Source organism: Halichoeres trimaculatus, unplaced genomic scaffold (genome assembly GCF_033239565.1).
Source record: "Halichoeres trimaculatus isolate MK-OKI-2021-1 unplaced genomic scaffold, fHalTri1.1 fHalTri1_scaffold_16, whole genome shotgun sequence".
Taxonomy (NCBI): domain Eukaryota; kingdom Metazoa; phylum Chordata; class Actinopteri; order Labriformes; family Labridae; genus Halichoeres; species Halichoeres trimaculatus.
The window spans coordinates 19,000,043-19,019,903 of record NW_027437194.1 but is presented as its reverse complement, the minus strand read 5'-3'; the positions used below and the strand labels follow the sequence as shown (position 1 = coordinate 19,019,903).

Below are 19,861 nucleotides of genomic sequence, written 5' to 3'. Positions count from 1 at the left end.
GAAAATCCCTTTTTCTCTTCAAACTCGTCGTCACCAGAGTTTCATTTCCCCCCAATCTTTGGCAACACTACACCTAAAACAGTCAATAAAATTTCCCTGCGTAATGCTTTCTGCATGTTGTCGGGAATTATTAAACTATGACTCATCAGTAAGTATTTTTAGCTTAAATTCACAGTTAGCATCCTTCACTCGAGGAGGGGCACTTCCCCTTTAACTGTGCAGCTGTCGTCACTGCAGGATGACTCGTTTATTTTGCGACAGGACGCACAGGCACCGGCTCATCTCCGCCTTCAGTAAAAACTAAACCCGTTGGGACGAAAAACAAATAAAATCCTCTATGTTCATGTGACAGCCAAGAGTTAATACTGTGATGCAATGCTGCAAGCGTTCAAGAGTCAATCAGCAGCTGTATGGGTGAGGAGGAAGTCGCCGTAGTGTTGCATGTAAGCTTAGCTCTGCACGAACACTTGTTTATAGATGTAAGGTTCCTTTTATGTAGGAAATATGTGTTTAACCATTTTAACTAGTAAAACACAAGATGTAGCTTTGTGCACATTTACAAGCGTAGATCCAAATGTTAAAACGTGTCTACAGATATTGTTTTGGACGTTGAAATGGTGTAATACAGGCCTGTTTTATTTTGAAGGTTTGTGTATTATTATGTTAGAGATGTTCCAATTGTCCCACTAATATTAATATCTAGACTTAAAAAACACAGATTTTTGACATGGCTAGTCTATGCTAACTCTCTCATACAATATTGATGTCATAAACAGTCTTTGATAGCTCTACTCTTTTGTTGCAGTTTCATGTGATGTAATCAGCTGTAATGAGGTTGACTCTTGGTGAAAGACCCTGTAAGGACTTCATAAGTGGTCTATAGGTAGTCTCATATTTATAAATTTGCCTGTTCATAATCCGAAATCTAAAATAAGATTATTAGCACCAAAATCAGGCTAAAGTTTTGTAGTAAGAAGCTTTGTGTTAAAGAAAAGAATTTCTTGGATTTATTTTGCAGTAATGACTGAAACGGGAGCTGGATGTATAATGTGTGTTATAACCCACATGCAGCAGTTATACTGCAGCGGTCTGTTCCAACTTGAGAGTCTATCAATAAAATAAAGAGCCAGGCTACTCTGCTTGGTGAGGTTTCAATTGGTTGATTGAACAAAACAATCAAAACAAAGATACCTCAGTAAGAGTCATGTCCTTACCACAGTGGGTGATAGGGCTTATGGGAAACAGAGTCTTTCCCCTGGAAAGACAGTAACTTTTCCAGATAATTCTCACAGTGCCTTTGAATATATATCCAAAAGCAAAATAACTAATTTGTTTTTTTGTTTTTTTTTTGTTTTTTACAGATTTTCGTTGCAGCCAGAGGAGAGGCCCTCTCTGAATAGAAGTAGCCTGCAAACAAATACCACAGCAACAACATCTCCTTCACAGGCTCCCGTACGAGCCACACCAACCAAATGACGCTTACTCCCCGAAGAGCAACACCCACAGAGACCTCCACTCATTCCACCTGGGACTCCTGTGCACTCTGCTGGGCTCCAGTAGCCCACCCATGCCTGTAATCCCCATTCCACGGCGGGTGCGCAGTTTCCATGGCCCCCACACCACCTGCATGCACTCGGCCTGCGGGTCGACGCATGCGTCCAAGCTAGTGCGCACAAAATACAATAACTTTGACTTGTACCTGCGCTCGCGCTGCATGTACAGCTTCCTCCGTTTCCTTCTCTACTTTGGCTGCAGCCTGCTCACCTCTCTGCTCTGGGTGGCGCTCTCTGCTCTCTTCTTTCTGCAGTACGTCAGTGTGCGCGTGCTGCTGCGGCTGCAGTACAAGCTGTCCGTCATCCTGCTTCTGTTGGGGCACAGGAGGCTGGACTTTGGGGTGCTCAATGACCTGATTATCTACAGCATGCAGATCACAATGTTCCTGGTGGGGGGACTTGGATGGTGCTTTATGGTGTTTGTGGACATGTAGTTGCAATGTGAGTTACGTGGGAAGTGTAGTGTATGATGTGGATGCTTCGCTCTGTAACTTCAGCATTGTGTGTTATAGCATGTCCTGTAGCGACTGCTCAGTGTAGCTCCAAGAAACATCCCCAACATCAACTCTTATTGGCTCAGTTTTAGATATGAAGGAATTTGGAAAACACTTAATTTGCCTTTAAAAAATGTTGGCCCTGCATAACTCTGTGAGAAAGGCATAAAAGTCAGACTTCAGTCATCATTCAGGACTCCAGTTCAAGTCTATTTTCATGTCATTTTTAACCACTTGTATGAATTTCTTTCTGTTTTTCAAATAAAAAAAAAAGTATATGGAAACACCCGTTTGTTTACAAAAGTGGAAAATGACATTGTAAGGAAAAGTGATGTAACATCTGACAAATATGCACCCTGACAGTGTGATGCAGGACAGTCATTTGTGCCAAAACATAAAGTTATGAATTTACTTAAAGAGTTTAGAAGGAGCATCCTCGTGCCACAGAGATGAAGCTGACACAGTAAGTTATGGAGGACGACCAAGAAAAAAAAGAGGAAGCATAAACAATGTCTGAAATATGCTTTATGTGAAAAGGGAAGGGGCAGAGTTGAAGAAAAAGTGACAAACATTAACATCTTTTTGTAAAGCTATCAAATAAATTTGCTGTTTCTGAAGCCTTTTGTCCTTTAAAAATGAGTGTCTGACTCAATGTGTTCACTGTCTTGTGCAACACCCACGATGGCATGCCTCGAGCCATGTCATAAGAGTGTGTGACAGTTCAAATGGAGAGCGTCTTTGGGTCAAGTGTCCCATCAGTCAGTCTCTCTTATGTTTTCTGAGTTGCTCTGACAGACTTCTCTGTTTAGCTTCCTGCGGCACGCAAACGCCAGCCACAACTAGACCCCGGCTGTTTGTGCCAAGCATAACAATGGACATGGCTGTGTCCCAATCACCTTATATAGCCTCATTTCCACATAGCGTGAAGAATGCTTACGGGGTCTAATGAGGCCAGGTTGAAATATTGAATCAGTTTTTCACTTTAAACTTTGAGAATTTATATTCACATGATATACAAACATACTTTAGTTAGACTTTCATTTTTATTATTGACAACACCAGGAAATCAAGCCACAGAGGCTGAAAACTACCAAGACGCCATCTTTAGATACGAACTTTCAACACAGAGGCTGAGACATAGTTTAGACTGGTATGGCCTCAGGGCGTAAATGGATAATCAGCGGGCAACAACAAGCTTTTGTTCTGAGGATCAACACATCATATGCTTCACAGTCTGAGCCAGTTACAGCAGAGCAAAACAAGAGAACATGAACTATCTTGTGATGTCAGTGCAGTGCAACATATAATTTTGATGATTAAGTCATGACATGTTTTAATTTTCATTTCTTCTTTTTGTTTCTGAAGCTTAACTCAGCTCTGTCTAAATGACTTGATTTGAAGTTAAATTCAGTTTGTTTGCCCCAGTCATGAAATTGGATCCGCCATGTTGTCAGACTGACCACATAGATACAAACTGGAGTTTAAAATCAGCTGATTGTGACATTATAAACTAGCCACTGTGTGCCACAGAGACATATGATAATCCTGATAGGTATAACACATTAGTTTCACGTGTTTAAATACTAGGATGTGCAAAAATTACAATGTACATTCCATCGAAATCATGTTAGCCTGAAAAAATAACAGCCTGGAAAATAGTTGACATAAGTGGATTTGGGTATTTTCCCTAATGGTTTGGATGGACAGGAAAAAGATAACACTTTTACGGATTACTGGATATAAAAGCAAAACAGATTGCTCCAATTGACAGTGTTTTCCATGCTAGGGGTCATTCCCCAAGTCATTTCAGGGGTCACCAGATGATTAAAGAGCGTAACATTTGTCTTAGCTTTGCTTTTTACTTTTAACACGCTTGGGTTCCCTTGTAAGGCTTTTTATTGTGTAAAGTCTGATCAGATGGCATAAGATAAGAGCAAGTCTTTGTTTTGAAATGAATTAACTTTTAAAACTGTTTTTTTTCCAGAGGCCTAAAACAAGATGTGAATTGATGAAATTATTACAGGAAAGTGAGCTTAACTGACACCAAGTTTATTTTTTTATCAGTTTAACACGCTTTAGTAAGGTATGGTTTTGAGTATAAAATAAGTCAATAAACTGTGGGTGATAAACTGTTGTGGATATGTAGGAAGAAAAATGAATCATGCAGTAGAAATAACATATCAGGAGGTAAATATCTTCAAAAATACTCAATGTACAGTAGTGACCAAAATCCTTAAAACACTTAAAAAATGTAGTAGGTTTTAGTTGTTTTGTTGGATTAGAAAATACACACAAACGAATAAAATGTCAACAAAGTAACCATTTTGTTCTTTCAACCATAGAATAGAGTGAATTTGGTCATTTTCCCCTACAAAACAGAACACTAAAAGTGATGGACTGGCCTTAAGTCTCAACACCATTGAGCAAATGAGGGACGAGTGGACAGATGTTTAGTACATTCAAATAAAGCAACCACTGTAAGTATAACAGGGGAAAAAAAATTATAAAAAAAAAATAGTTTTTTTTTTTTTAGATTTGAAACTTATTTTACAGATTGTATCTTATTTTTCATGTACACTTTTTTTTTTTTTTTATCTTATTGATGCTGCCTCTTTTGATTGGTTTAGTTTGCTATTCATCTTCACCTGTTTTTGCTGCCCACTGTGAAGCACTTTACTTCTATTGAAAAAGTGCGCTGTAAATTAGGTGTTATTTTTTCGTACATTTCCTTTTGAGATAAAAAAAAGGAGGAAATTCTGCCATTGTTGAGTACAGTAGCAGTGATTTAGCCCAGTGAGCACGCCTGCTGCAGTAAAGAAAAGTTGACTTGAGGTCACACCGCCAGCAGTTGGCGCTTATAATTTAGCAGAGCAGCACACATGCGCATCATGTAGCCTGAGCTGTCATCACTGAAGGACACGTGAGGTAACCACACATGTAAATGTGCTTTAGGAGCACACCAGGGCACCCCCGGCTTATTTCTAGCACCCAGTGTGGCACCAGTGTGTTGTCTTTACCGAATTTTCACACACTGTTAGCTGCAAGAAGCTACACATACACTTACAAACAATAGTCTGCACCCTTAAGCTCACGAGTGCACCGGGTTCATGTGTCCGTAAAGGCGCGAGTGAGTGAACAGTGCTGCACGCGCTGGCTCCAGCAGGACAGTGTACCTGGCGGGTCGTACCAAAAATGTCTGTGTCTTTAAAAAGAAGTCTTTACCGAGCGGGGCATGATGTCAGGCTGCTTACAGTCCGTATACTGTTCATGTGAGCGGCGTTCACTTCCTGCACACACAGGGACAGACAGAAGCGGGCTGGGAGAGAAAGAGAGAGTGGGATAGAGAGATGGGGGATGAAGAAGAGTGATAGAGTAGAGAGTGAGCCAGCGGACGAGGGGGAACTGGGCCTGCTTCTTCTTCTTTTCTTCTGTTATTTTCAAACTTTACGCTATAGGTTATCCGGAGAGCAAACCAGCCACATCTGCGCCAGCTGACAGCCGCAGTTTATGGACCAGCGACACATCGGGTAAATACAATAAACCTTTTTTTTCTGCCTTTCTACTTCTTCGTTGTTTACAGTGGCTGATTTGTATGACGCATAGGTTTCACTATGCATTAGTCTCCTCGCAACTCCTCCATTTACAGCTACGCTAGGCAGCCGCATACCCTCGACAAACAAAATTAACTCCTCTTCTGACACTACAGCTTTGGGGCTACATTTTGGCTCACTTACACTCTCAAACTTTCATGAAGTATTGTCACGAAATGAGAAGAATTCACGCGAAGCATAGCGGGTAAAGTGTATCACCACGCGCGGCTGAGAGAAATGCTGGTGTCAGTTTAATTGTGTGGTTTTTAACCTTCAAAATGTAATTTTTAACACAATTTGGGGACACTTTTTGGCATTTAAAATCAGAAACAAATGTTGTCATGAGCTTTAACTGTTCGCATGAAGAAAGTGGTATGATATTGTAAGTCTTGCGTCACGCTGAAGTAAATAATTCTCCACCCATAATGCATCCATTGTAGAGCTTTATGTTGCAAGGTTGGTTCAACGAGTATAGTGCACAAATCTGGAGAAGGTTGTAATGTTGTTAAGGCTTTTACTTCACAGGGGAAACTAACCTGTAATATTTTCATATTTGAAAAATTTGATAACACCTTTGTACAAGATTAAAAAGGCATGATACAAGCTACTCTTATTAAAAGACACATTGTATGACTTTAAAACAGCTTGGTGAGTTTATTGCAATTAAAATATTGCATTCTAAAAGTTTCAGTCACACACTTCTGCTGTTACTTTCACAAGTCTTCTTCCTTCTGCATGCGGTGACTCTGCTTACCTTACCTGAACCCTGCAGGAGCCATCTGACTCCCCCACCTCACCTCACCTCCTCCTGTTCTGTGTGTACATGGGTGTAGTGTGTGGCTAGCCGGCATGTAGCTTGTGGCAATTTTCTTCATTTCCTGTCACTTTCCTTCCCTCTCTTTCTCTCTGACATGCTCTCACTCTTAGTCCACTAACGGTTTGTGTTTTTTTTTTCTCAAGATGACTATAACAAAAAAAATCCCCTAAATTCAAAAGTTTGGAACAGTTTACGTTGAGGCAAATGTGTAGCATCTGTGTCCCAGACAGGTGCTGCACAGATGAGGGGTTAAATCAACATCTTAAATCTTGTCATATATTGCCACATGGATCATTTAAATAGCTTAGTTCAAAGTTCAAAGCTTTCTTTGTTATTTCACAGCATTAAATCCCACTTCAGTGCGCTTCAGGGCTCATATGTTTCTGCTTCGCCCATGCAAACACGTCACAGGGGGATCACAAGATGTACTGTACTTCCCTTTTGCAGACGTAAATCACTATGAATCCATAGGTGTACCTGCCAGCAACACAAAGACAGCTTTTTATTAAGCTGGTTTATGATATTCCCTTGCCCCCTCCTCCAGTATGGGGAAATCAGTTCCGGGTAGTGGGTGTTTGCTCAGCCAAGTTTCTAGCTTCAGAGTTTAACACAACATACAAGGAAAATGTAGGACCTTTTTTTCTCTTCTCTCTAAACCTTCCAACACCACTCGTCTTTGACTTGGACGCCTGCCAAAGGGTTGTGATGGCTCTCAACAGCTGTATTTGTCTGTGTGTGTATGTGTGTGTTTGTGTGTGTGAGTGGGGAGTGTGTTAGCATGTGTTTGTATGTGTGTGTACGTGTGTGCTCTAGCTGTGTCCCGGGATGCCCTTCCTCCATAGGCCTCACACTCTATACAGCATTCCACAAGGGGGCCAGGGGCTGAGTGCGAGCGGGGAGTGTCAAGGAGAGAGAATGACAACACGGTTTCATATATAACCGAGGCGGATAGTGACAGAAGAGGGTGAAAGGGGCAGAAAATAGAGAGAGTGTGAAATTCTTCACTTGTTGAGTGGCTTCATCTCATGGCAAAAGTTAATGTTAGAAAGAAGCACTGTAAAAACATTGAACATTTTCAAGTTGAACTGATCAAACCCAGAGATTAAATTACAGATTGAAGAGTGAAAAAGCTGCCCAAGTTGATTCAGTACCCAAAAACTTTCCTTTTTAACCATTTTTGGACAATTACTGACTGTACTAAATTGATACTGATTCCTCCCTTTTCATAAAGATATATCTAAAACCAAACTCTGTTCAAAACTTGCAAACTTTTTTCCATCTCCTGGGGAAATCTGCAACTTACTCAAAAGTCTCCTCATTTATAAAGACACTCATCAGACCAACATTTAGAGTTCTCTATCTCTTTTTCTCCCTTTGCTAAACTGTCATGGACCAAACTTGTAGTACCCAAAGTAGGGGCCTCATAATGCCCTATAAAATCCATTTACAATAGCATATTTCATTGATTAATGTGCAAATATGAACAAAAACTGGGGTTACACTTTATATAAAACCATGCAAACAGTTTTTTTTAATCTCCTCACTAGGGATGGGTACCGAATTAGGTACTTTTATAGGTACCGACCGAATTCTGTCAAAAGTACCGGGTATCGATTCATGTAAAACCAAAAGGTACCATGTTTAGGTACCTAAATGCATCCTTGTGACTGTGAGGGAGTGGGAGAGTAGGTGATTTTCCATGCTGGACATGAACACAGCATTGCAAGGTTATATATAGAAGAATACATTTGTTAAATTGAATTTTTTTTATATGTCATTATTAAACAAATTGATATTTTTTACCACATAAGCACAAAAAAAGTACCAAAACTTGGTACCGTTGAATAGTACCGATTGCCAGGTACCGGGCATCGGTACCGTATCGTTTCAAATGTGAAAGGTCCCCATCCCTACTCCTCACATATTTGTTGCCACAAAACCCCAAAGGTGACCAATTCAGGATTACAACGATATCAGTGGTGGCAGATTGATTTCAGAAACACATCAATATGTGCAAAAGGTCTCATTTTCTACTCATCAGCTAAATTAACTATTTTAGGCCTTGTTTGTCCATTTTTGGATCAACCTACTGATGTATTCACACAGCAGGGGGCCGGTCTCCAATACTGCTGTTTTTATAGCTTACAAGCTTGAAAGTTTGAGAACCACTGAACCAGACTCTATTTAGCACTAGAAGAATTTTCCACATATTTTCTTGCCCTTCCCATTTTATTTAGACATTTATTGAACCAAACTTCATTCAAAACTGGACCATTTTTGTCGCTATTTCCATTCAAATGCTTGGCTACTGTACTTTTATCACATCCAGCTTCCTGCATCAAAACATTTATTGAAGAATATTTTTGTTTTCTGACACAGCACCCTTTCTTAAAAACCTTATTGATCCACATCCTTGAAAACTCCTTTCTTGAGCTGAATCACTTTTTGAACCAAGCTACATTCAATCTTGAAAACTTTTGTCCCATTTTATAACAAAATCTTTTACTTACTGAAAAATGAATTCCCTCACTGTTGTACTAAACTCCTTTTCAAACTGGAAAACTGTTGTCATTCCTTTCTGATCGAAAACACACATCAGACTATCAGACTTTTGATTCTATATTCTGACCTGCTACAAAAATTCCCCTCCACCAAACCCCATTCAAAAGTTGACACATTTTGTCCCTATTTAAAAATGGAGCTGTCATGGTATTAAGACCCACTTCCTCCATCAAAAATGTATTAAACAAGTCTATTTTTTGTTTTCTAATACTTAATTTTTTTATTTGAAAACTAGATGTACTTTCTTTAACTGAACTATTTCTGAACCAAACTTTGTTAAGTCTTGAAATCTTTTTCTCTGTTTCACAATGAAATCTTTCCCTGTTGTACAAAACTCTTTAAAACTGGAAATCTAGTATCCCCAGTTGCCTTCCTATGCCAAACAATAAACATTTAAGACTTGTAGACTTCTGATCCCATATTCTACTGTAATCCAGGTCCTTACTGGACCAAACTCCATTGGAAACCTGAGGACTCCTGTCCCTGTCTGCCCCCTGTGTGTGCCCCCATGCCCATGCCCTATGTGTGTATACTCATGCGGGGAATGTGTTTGTGTTTGATTTTCCTCTCCTGAGACAGTAATGACTCATTGCTGATGTTATGCGATAGAGTGCACCAGTCATATAGTCTCATACATTGGTCTTGTTTTTTCTGCATAGGGCAGAGTCTGTTCTAGTTAAACCCTGACGGATTAGGAGGAAAAAACGTCTGCTACTGCCGCTGCTGCTGTTGGTGTGTTCAGGCTTGTTGATCTGCTGTTCACTGAGGTGAAGTTCAGACTTCAAGGAAATACATTTCTGCTGATTTTAAGCCAGTTATGTTTGGTGCAGACATCCTTTAATTCAATACAGCTGAAAAATTATAGATTTCATTGGAAGATGATTCTTATTCTGTCTACATTTCATGGATAAATCAGTTGGTCTGCACTCTCCAGCACACTGCAGATTCTAAAAGAGTGTGTAGGTGTCAAGGTAATTTTCCCTTGAAGTGGCAACAATTAAAATCAGCTTGCAAATTAACCCAACTACTCCCAGGTCTGCATTGAGATTTTTCTCTTTTGGCAGTATTCAAATGTCTTGTCATGGAGATTTTTTCCTTTCTGTTGCATGGTTGCAGAACATTTAGAAGAATTTATGTATCAAACATGTTGAAAGGATGATTTAAAAGCCTGATACATTTGAACCCAAAACTACAAATCAGTTTGATTTTCTTGGTCATAATTCAGAGTAACTGCTCATCTCCAGAGCTGCAGGTGGATAGTTTAAGGTCTGGCTTGACCCAGACATATGTCTTTCAGTCAGCAACAAAGTTGAGTTGGGAATCACATCAAATCAGATTGACTCCAAAACGGATGTAACTAGGGATTGGTACTTCTATAGGTACTGACCAAATTCGGTCAAAAACACCAGGTACTAGGGCTGAACAACTAACTGAATTGAAATTTACATCGCAATATGATAAAATGTGATTTTCAAGTCGCAATGGCTCCAATTAAAAAAAAAAAGTTTCATGTACACCGAGCTGGAGGGAATATGGTAACATGTACTCGTTCTGCCTTAAAACCAGCAAAAGTCAATGTGCTGTTTTTTTTTTGTTTTTTTTTCCCCAAACCTGTGAGCTACAGAGATCCATACAGCAAAATGAATGTGGCTGGCAGAGCCATATCCCTTGTTCACTTTATTCTGTATGGTTTGTTACTCTGAACTACGGTCAATAAAATTTCAGTTTTTCTTTTTCTTTTTCAAATAAAAAGTGCAGGAAAAATTGTTTATATGTAGGCAGTATCGTTTGTTGTATTGGTCTTACTATAGAATGACTTAGTGCTTCGGTTCAGTGAATAATGCAGAAGATAAATATCCCCTAAAAAATTGAAATCCCAATTTTGGTCCAGCAAAATCACAATTGGATTATTTTATAAAAATGTCCAGCCCTACAGAGTACCAATTCATGTAAAAGTAAAAGATACCATGTCGGGATGCGCGATATTATCGGCACAATATCGGTATCGGCTGAGAAAAGCTAAAAAACACATTTATCGGTATCGGCAGATATGAAAATTTCTGCCGATATGCACAGCCGATAAGGTGCTATTCAGTTAGGATTATTATTATTTTCCATCTGAAAAATAAGCTCCTTAAATAAAATGTAGCACTTCATTTATTTGCACTGCAGAGCTCTGTGTCTGTCACCAGGTTGTTACAGTAGCTCTAAAATAATCAAATGCAACTTGGTTATGTTTAAAAATGCATTGTACATTTAAAGTTCATGTGATCAAAAGAAATTATTTTCTGTATTTCAATACTGAATGTCTTGAGTTTGAAAAAATAATACATTTCTTCTTTATGGTAAAATCAAATGTTTTTTGTCTTTTTTTATGTGTGTTTCTTAAACAAATAAGACCGTCAAAATTAGAGTAACATATAAATTCCAGTACAGGATAGACTTAGCTTTCTTTACAGTGAAAAAAACAAACAAACTTGTGATTATCGATATCGGCCAAAAGGGGTTTCGATATATCGGCATATCGGATATCTGCAAAAATCCAATGTCGTTCATCCCTAATACCATGTTTAGGTACCTAAACCTATCCTTTTGACTGTGAGGGAGTGGAAGAGTAGGCAATTTTCCATACTGGACATGAACACAGCTTTGTGAGGTTATAAACTGAAGAATAATCATGTTAAATTGAAAAACATTGAGATTTTATTATCAAACAAATTGATATTTTTTTCCATGTAAACACAAAAAAGTACAGAAATTTGATACCATTGAGTACTGATACCGGTTGCGGGGTGCCAGGCATGGGTACTGTATTGTTTCAAATGTGAAAGGTACCCATCCCTAGCTGTAGTAGGCAGCACTGTTGACGGATAAAATTACACAGATAAACCAAATTATAGCAGAGCTTAACTGCTCTGTCGTCTCAGTCTGAAACAATGGCCACGTGCTCTGGACGGGAACTTTTCCCACTTTAATGAACACAGTTTGGTTTGAAAATGGACAAAAAATTCAGTTCTGAAGTCTGAGCTTTAAGTCAGCCCCAGAGCATTTGAATCTCCCAGGCATGACTTTGCTGGTTTGTGACCAAACTAATTTGCATATTTATGGTGTAAGGGTTATTGCCAAAGCTTCAAAAGAGGATTTGGTCTTTTCTTCGAATTCACCGTTTTGTTAATTGGCAACAAGGTTGTAACTGTTTTTTCTGAAAACCGTACCAGGGTTTGAAAATCATGTATGTAAGTAAAACTTGAAATGCAAGAATATGTGTGGCAATTTTCCTGCTTATGTCTGCACCACTGTTTTTAAATTGCTGGTGGTGAGTGGTTAAGCTGTATGTCTGACATTTGTACACTGCAAATTATAATCATACGTTGTAGGTTTTGTGCAGCAGTTTAGCTTTATTGAATGTGTGGATTGAAATTTGAAATCTTGGAGGGAAAAAAGAGTTAATCAGAGAGAGAGGATCAGCGAAAGCCATTAGGAACCTTGAAATGTAACTGATTTGGGCTGCTTTGGCTCTCTCCGAGCTTTTCAGGAAGCCCTCCAAGAATTTAGACAATGAACAGTAAACATGGCATGTTCCTCCGAACAATTCCACATTAGATCTCAAACGTCACGTGTCTCTTGTTTTTTGTTTTTTTTCATCTTCTTCTTCTTCTCAGAATCGACAGCCCCCACACCACAGTGCATTGCAGATAACTGTAGCAGCTACATTTCACTTTCCCTGCGTATGTACTGTACTTACACTTGACAAGGAGCTCTCACAAACTGGCAAATGTGCAGAATCTCTCCCCCCCTCTCCCTCTCTCTCTCTGTCTCAGAGATTTCTGGTAAGTGACATGTTTGGCCGTTGGCATAATGCCTAGCAAGATCACATGGCATGAATGTCGTGCCTGTGTATGTGTGTCTTTGTGTGTGTGAGAGAGAGATTGTGTATGTCTGTGCATTTGTGCTCGAGTAGGGAGAAAAAAAAAGAAAAGAAAGGGAGCTTGTGCACATTTGATTGTTCCAAGTATTTTCAGCTTGAAAAGGAGCACGTAGCCGTAGCAGAGAATTAAAGAGCGCTGAGAAGTATGACTAGGATGTGTTTCTGACATGGTCATAAGATGGCATTTTCCAAGGGGATGGAAAATTAGATCTTGCACCATTATTCTTCATGGTGGAAGCAGTTTTTGATGGTGTTAGTTGCATCGACACATTAAACATTCATGAAGGTTATTTGGGCTTATAGAGAGCTTATTTCACAAAGACGAATTCTGCTCGTACTTGGTACTTCTGACTCTTACCTGGTGCTTGATTTCCACTTCTGGGAACATTTCTTAAACTCCCTTTGTGTGTTTAATTTACCGTGAGCCCACAAGGTCACTGCCATGAGCTTTAATATCTTCAAGAAAAAAAAAGCCTGAAATCAACATTCTAACCCCCCTTTTCTTTGGCTTCGCTGTAACCAAAGACAGAACAGGTTTTAAAACAATTTACTCATTTCTTTAGAGTTTCAGTGAGGGGGACATTAGATTTACTGTGAAAGTCAAACCTATAATTCGGGGGGATGACGCACGCAGACGTGCACAAACACACACAAGCATTCACATCACACAAATAAACCCCACAGACTCGTGCAGCTACATACACACTCACAAAGAAGGAGACAGAGCGAGAGAGCGCGAGCACTGTGGATGGCATTTATCTTCGCAGCCCACCTCAATTTTCCATGCTCTTTTGCCGTGTGCTGTACATAATTAAGTCGCTGCAAACTTGAAGCCACTCTCAAGTCTCCTGCCAGTAAACAAAAAGTGCTAATTAGTGCATAACGTAATGAGTGAGGACTGTAAATGCGATGACCCCTCCTCTGTGGCGATGGCCCGTCCTGTATGTGCTCTTCATGTCTTGACTGCCTGGCTGAAGGCTGGTATGGGCCAGTGGAAAAAGACAGGAATTCATGGTGGGTAGAGTTCACTGCACCCCCACAACCCTTTCCATGGTCAGCAATTATTGCAAACTACAGCATTACAGACCTGATGATTTCCTTACAATTGTCTGAAATGGGTAAAACCTTGCCTTACATGGTAAATATTCATTTCAAATTGATTTAAAATTCATTTAACACAGAAAATGTATTCCTTTTTACATTTTTGTTATGTTGGCCATAAACAGCTGAAAATATCCGCTATTTTGAGTTGTTGTAGAAGTAGTAGAAGTGGTTGCTTTGAGAAGCATTCCTTCTATTTCATAACACGGTGAGAGAGAAATAATTTTCTGTCCGTCCACAAAGCCACAATTTCTAAGACTGATACTTTTACCTCATGCAGTAAACTGCACTTCTTCAGTTCACCACTAGAGGCTGGTTTCAAAAACAACCTCACCTCAAGCTAATACTTTTAATTTATTGAGTCCACTGCAGTTCTGTAAGTGTCCCCTTTTTTTTTTTTTTTCCAGCAGGATCAAGGTACATTCAACTAATTTGTTTGAAATGGCTGATTCCTTTACTCGCTTACAAGCAGTATTCATTTTTAAATTAATCATTCATTTCAAAGAAATTTAGACAAAGTCTAAGGCATGAATTATGTATAACTACCCACAGAGCTAGGTTGACTGACAGGCTGTCCACCAGGGGACTAAGACCTGCCTCAGTTTCTTCTCTTTGTCTTTTCCTAGATTGATCAGAAGTTTGGATGAGTCATCATTTTAATATGTCTGCCGTTACATAAAAAACTGCTTGATGCAAAGCGAACACTGTTAGAAATAAAGCCTATTGCAGGATTAAAAAAAAAAAAAAAAACAGTTCTGAAAGTGTCCAGTTGAGGCTGGCCTCAAATGCCAAAAATATCTGTATTAATGCCTCAGGCTGGGACGATATGCTATTCTACCGATTCTATTCTTTTATGATTTTTCAGGTGCTGACACCTCAACTTTTTCCACTTAAGCTTATAAACAAAGATTAAGATGGTCAATCTCTTTGTTGGTTTTTGTATTGACCAGAAATTAGGCTGAGTCTGCATTTTAAATATGTGGTGGCCATTGTCAAAACTTTTATGTAGATAACAGTGAGTGCCATAACTTAGTGTAGATCCATAATTTTTAGAGTTTATAAGCAAAACAAACAGAGGCCAGAGAAGACAAAAAAAAGCAGTTCCTCAAATGTCCACTTGAGGCTGGTCCCAAAAACTTAAGAATTTCTGTTATTACAAATGTTAAAATGCTCATTTTAACATAAAAACATTGTATACAACTCATCTGTTAAAATTAAACTAGAGGGCTAGTAAGATTCTTCCTAGCAAAAAGCTGTTCCAGCAAAAGTTAATACTTAATGTTAAATGTTTTTCTTTTTTTCATTAATAGAGGACTAGTTAGTGGTTTCCTTCTGTTATCCCAACTAGGTTGAGTTGTTCATGGCAGTAGCTAAGTTTATAATAAAGTAGTTCTTTAATTCTTTTGGAGGGACCAGACTCACTGTTTTCTGAATTACTGCTAAGCTAACAGGCTAATGACAGTGTGATGTTTTTTTTAACTTCACATAAAAGGCTTATTAAAAATGAACAAGTTTTTCTTAAAAAAAAAAAAAGCTGTTATCTCACTTGACTGCCTTTGAAACCCACCCAAACATCCAGGGCTTTCACAAATCTGAAAAGACACTCCCTTAAAGAATATGTTTGTACAATATTTTGTTTTGTTTTGTTTCTATCAGCTTTTTGTGTAAATGGGTCAGATAGGTAGGGTGTATGTTGTAAAATCAATATATGTTTTTTGTTTGTTTGTTTGGCACTTGCAATACCTTGAGTGTCCACTAGGAGGCTGCACCCCACATTTTGGGGGTCACTGCTTTATCTTAGTAAACATATTTTGTTTTGTAAAATGTATGGAAAAATGTATGGGAGCATTGCTCTTTATTATCAGTTCAGCAATAGCAATAAAAGTTTTTTCAACCTTGTCTCTTAATGGAGGCCTATTAAAACAATGATACCTTTGAACATGTTGATATAACAGCAAGCACTTAAAGTCAAATGAGGATTTTCTCCAATCAGTTCCTGGAAGAACGATAGAGATCTTGGTCTAAAGCTCATATGTCTAGTTCTTTGTAACATGGAGCTACCACATGTTTTCAGCAATGTAACTTAATCCTGCTCAACCGGCTGACCCACATCTATATGCCTGCAGTATATATAATAGAAATATGCGTGGGACGTTAGAGCTTTGAGAGGGTGCGGCCTATTACCATGTTGTTTACTTACTTCCAGCTAGAGACGGAGATAAACAGACTCGTTGGTGTAGGTCAGCTAGGGTCCTGTTCTGTGTTTTACTTCTTTCAGTGTAATGAGGTTACCCAAGGTGACATGTTATTTGAGCACACATATGCTAGCTTAGTCTGGTGCTGACTGGAAGATTCATAGGTCACAGTAAAGTGCATGTGGGTGGGAGTCAGTTAAGGGGAGGGGAGTGTGCACTCAAAATAAATGTGTATGTATTGCAGAACACTTGAACAAACCGTCTTTTATAACACTCCCCTTATAACACAAGACTACATTATGATTGTAATCATGGGAAATCTTTGCTGCATGTCATGAGACATTCTTTTGATTCACCTACCCAGATCATGATATCAAACAGCGTTTCGTTCCACTTCACTTTTTTCTCTTTCTCTCATGCATGAGATGAATTAAAGCGTTCTGTCTGCTCTAATTGAAAAATATACAGTCGATGTGACCACTGCTCCCTCTCCCTCTCTGTATGTCTTTGTGTGGGTGTGTGTTTGTGCATGCCTGTCTGTATACAGTGGGGCAGTGATGCTGAAAGATGTGTCCTCATTTTTGCATTGCACCGGGCTCCTCTGGCGGTCGTGTTGGGCTGCTCTCTCTCTGATGTCACGCATGTGTCACTGCAGAGTATTCAGCTCAGAAACGACAGCGCGCAGCCATCAAAATGGCATGTGTATTCTCTCCATATCTCCACCCTCTGTCTTCTTCCGTGTCACCCTCTTCCTGTCACTCACTGTCAGTGATGTATGCGCTGGAAACTTAAACACTCAATCTGTCATTGTGGTACTTCTTTCCCCCCCTCCAGTGAAATCTCAATTATCTTCCTTACGAGGGTGAAAAAACACATTTCTGTAGGAATTAAACACCACCTTAACAAATACAGGTGCAACAGTCCTGTCACAGTCATTTTATGTGCCGCTTTGAAAATTCCTCATACCTTACATGACCCCGTTTGATTGGCACTCCTGCAGCAGCTGTTATTCTATGAATTGTTCTTGGATGAATAGCTGCTCACATTGCTCAGACACGTGAATGCCTATAGAGCTTTTCATTAAAAGTGTGTTGCGACATGTCATGCAGAAAATCAACAGACTCTGTTCATGTTCTGCTACACTTCAAATTAGAGTGCATTTTCACCTATTCAGGCACATTCGTATGTGAACTCCAACACAGAAGACAAATGAGGGCCTTGAAAGAAGATCATTGCAAAGTTTTGTCGACAATGTTTGTTCTACTCTGAGCTTAAATCAGGAGCGGTAACAACTTGTAGAGTTACTGAGTCAAAGTATATGATGGCAATATTTTTTAATACTCACAAAAAAGTGATTCTTTCAAAATAAAACCCAGTGATCTCCATGTTGTAGCACATTAATTATAAAGTAATTTAGCATTTTACAGGTCCCATATTATGCAACTTTTCAACAAGTTCAAAAAGGTCTCAGATGTCCCAGTACAGTCAATTTAAAGTTTTTTTGCCTCAAAATCCAGTTATTTCCTGGACTTCAGCCACTCCGTAAATCCCCTCTCCTGATTGCTCCTGAGAACAAGCTGTTTTCTGTGGGCATAGCTCTAAATGATAATGAGCTACCCTATCCACGCCTCCTTCGTAACTTCTTTTCGCAAGGGTGTGGCTTTCGCTCCGGTACCATGCTGCAGTGTTTACACAGAGCGCGTAGATATGGTTCATAGAAGCGCCGTGGTTCAGTCATATCAGTTTGATCCAGAGTCTGACCCCGAAAGAGAGGCGCCTGAAGAAATCCAAACTCTACGGCTGCAGCAGGACGTTTCTGAGTGGTTAGTAACTACTGCAAATACCATCAGGTAAATAACGCTAACGTTAGCAGCTTGGTGCTAACCAGAGTTATATGACCATACCGAGCAGAAAGAACTGTGTGCAGCCTGGACTGTTAGTTTTTCTAGACAGTACCGTGAGGGACATCTATCAAGCAAACTAAACTGCAGCAGTAACACACACATTAGTGGTGACTGTGGTCTTAGCCTCCATAATAACAGCTGAGAGTGTGTTCGCTACCCTGTAGCACAACATTAGCGCCGCCGGGGGCTACCTCGACAGGTAGTCACATCCGTCCAAACAAAAGATAACATTGTGTATATAAAGCTAGCTTCACGTGAAATATATGTTCATGTATCTTCTCTTTAACGTTCCCTGATATTATTTACTCATGTGTGTTAATGTAGTGTAAGGAAACTAAGTTACAAACAGTAACTTACATTAGCTGCCGTGCTAAAACCACATTCATCAGGCTATCGTGCTAGGTAGAGCAGTTGGACAGTTGTTACAGATCCATGCTTCAGCTTCAGGTTCTTTGCGAATCCTGCTTTGTACTGGCCCTTGTTGAGAAAGCAGTCTGAAGTGAAATGGTGAGCACACACATACAACATTTTAGGAGTTGTTGTGGGTGCATCTCCATCAAAAATAAAATTAATCCACTGCGTTTTAAAAACCTCAGATGATGGAGTTAAAAAAAGACTTCTGTGCTCTTTTGTGCAGCCAACAACAGAGCAACCGCCGCGCTTTGTGCGTACCTTCGCCATGTTTATTTTGCCGAAGCAGCCAAGCAGCCAAAGTGAAAAACATGCTGCACAGAAGGGGCAGTACAAGGGGCGGGCCTGGAGGAGTTTTTTTTTTTTTCTAGTTACTTTTTCATGCAGGGCAGATCTCAACTTTGCATGTTTGAGCACACAGGTCCTGAAAGCAAACTTTGTCTGGAGCAAGCAAGAGAAGGAGACAATAGAATTTTCTAATTTCGGGGGGTGTTTGTAGACAGGCTAGGGACGCATATTACTGTTACAAAACAAGTCTAAAGTGAATTTTGCACAATATGGGACCTTTAAATGTACAAACTGCTAAAATGAGCTTGCTTCTAAAACAATTAAGTATTTTTTTTAGTAATAACAATAACGAGTGACTGTGAAACTAAATTTCTCCAGTCCCTTCCCACTGTGGCTTTGAAACTCCCCCCTGCCACTAAAGCAGCAGTTAAAGTTTTAACCTGGGAACTCCCCACCTGTTACAAAACCAAAGATGCTACATGAATGAGTCTGAAACACCAAATCCAGCTGGCTTTGACATCTGCATTGCATTTGACCTGGATGACTAAGAACTGCCTTCAACATCGATCTAAATGCTGATAATGATTCTGATCATACCAATCGCAGAAAAACAATGACGGCAACTCTGAGTGGTAAGTGACATGAAAGGGTAGGATTGTTTGGTGTGAGAAACATTTTTTTTTCTTCTTCATGTTCATGCCAAGTGGCAACAACCAGTGATGAAAAATGAACTAAAGATAGTTCATTTTTGCTTTAAAAATGAGGCAGCTCCCATTGGGTCTGATGCCCATTCTTACAATTCCAAAGATGGTAGTACTACAAGTTTTGCACAGGTTATAGATATTGTATGGTTAGAAGGCAGTTATGTGAACTAAAACTTTTGACAGGGTGAGATGAGACCCTAATGTAAAGTAAACAGAACAGTTTTTAAAAAGTGGTCCTAGTTATACGGTTATCGTTCCACAGTGGCAAATTCGTATTAGGGCTGCACGATATTGGAAAAAACTGACATTGCGAT

The 19,861-nt window shown here is 39.5% G+C and overlaps 2 protein-coding genes across 3 annotated transcripts in view; both read left to right on the top strand.

Annotated features, from left to right (window-relative positions):
- Positions 1 to 248: 248 nt before the first annotated feature.
- Positions 249 to 2,636, top strand: tmem250 (transmembrane protein 250). Of its 2 annotated transcripts, none has more exons than XM_074690582.1 (2): positions 249 to 414; positions 1,362 to 2,636. In XM_074690582.1, the coding sequence occupies exon 2, from the start codon at positions 1,568 to 1,570 to the stop codon at positions 1,985 to 1,987; it is 420 nt and encodes a 139-aa protein (XP_074546683.1). In that variant the 5' UTR covers positions 249 to 414; positions 1,362 to 1,567; the 3' UTR covers positions 1,988 to 2,636. The 2 variants fall into 2 exon arrangements, with proteins under 2 accessions (XP_074546683.1, XP_074546682.1); XM_074690581.1 differs by having other exon boundaries at positions 249 to 443.
- A 2,465-nt stretch (positions 2,637 to 5,101) lies between these two features.
- Positions 5,102 to 19,861, top strand: part of nacc2 (NACC family member 2) — a 39,835-nt gene continuing 25,075 nt past the window's right edge. Inside the window, exon 1 of the mRNA XM_074690513.1 lies at positions 5,102 to 5,574. The gene's annotated coding sequence lies outside the window, so the exon portion shown is untranslated. The remainder of the gene's footprint in view (positions 5,575 to 19,861) is intronic.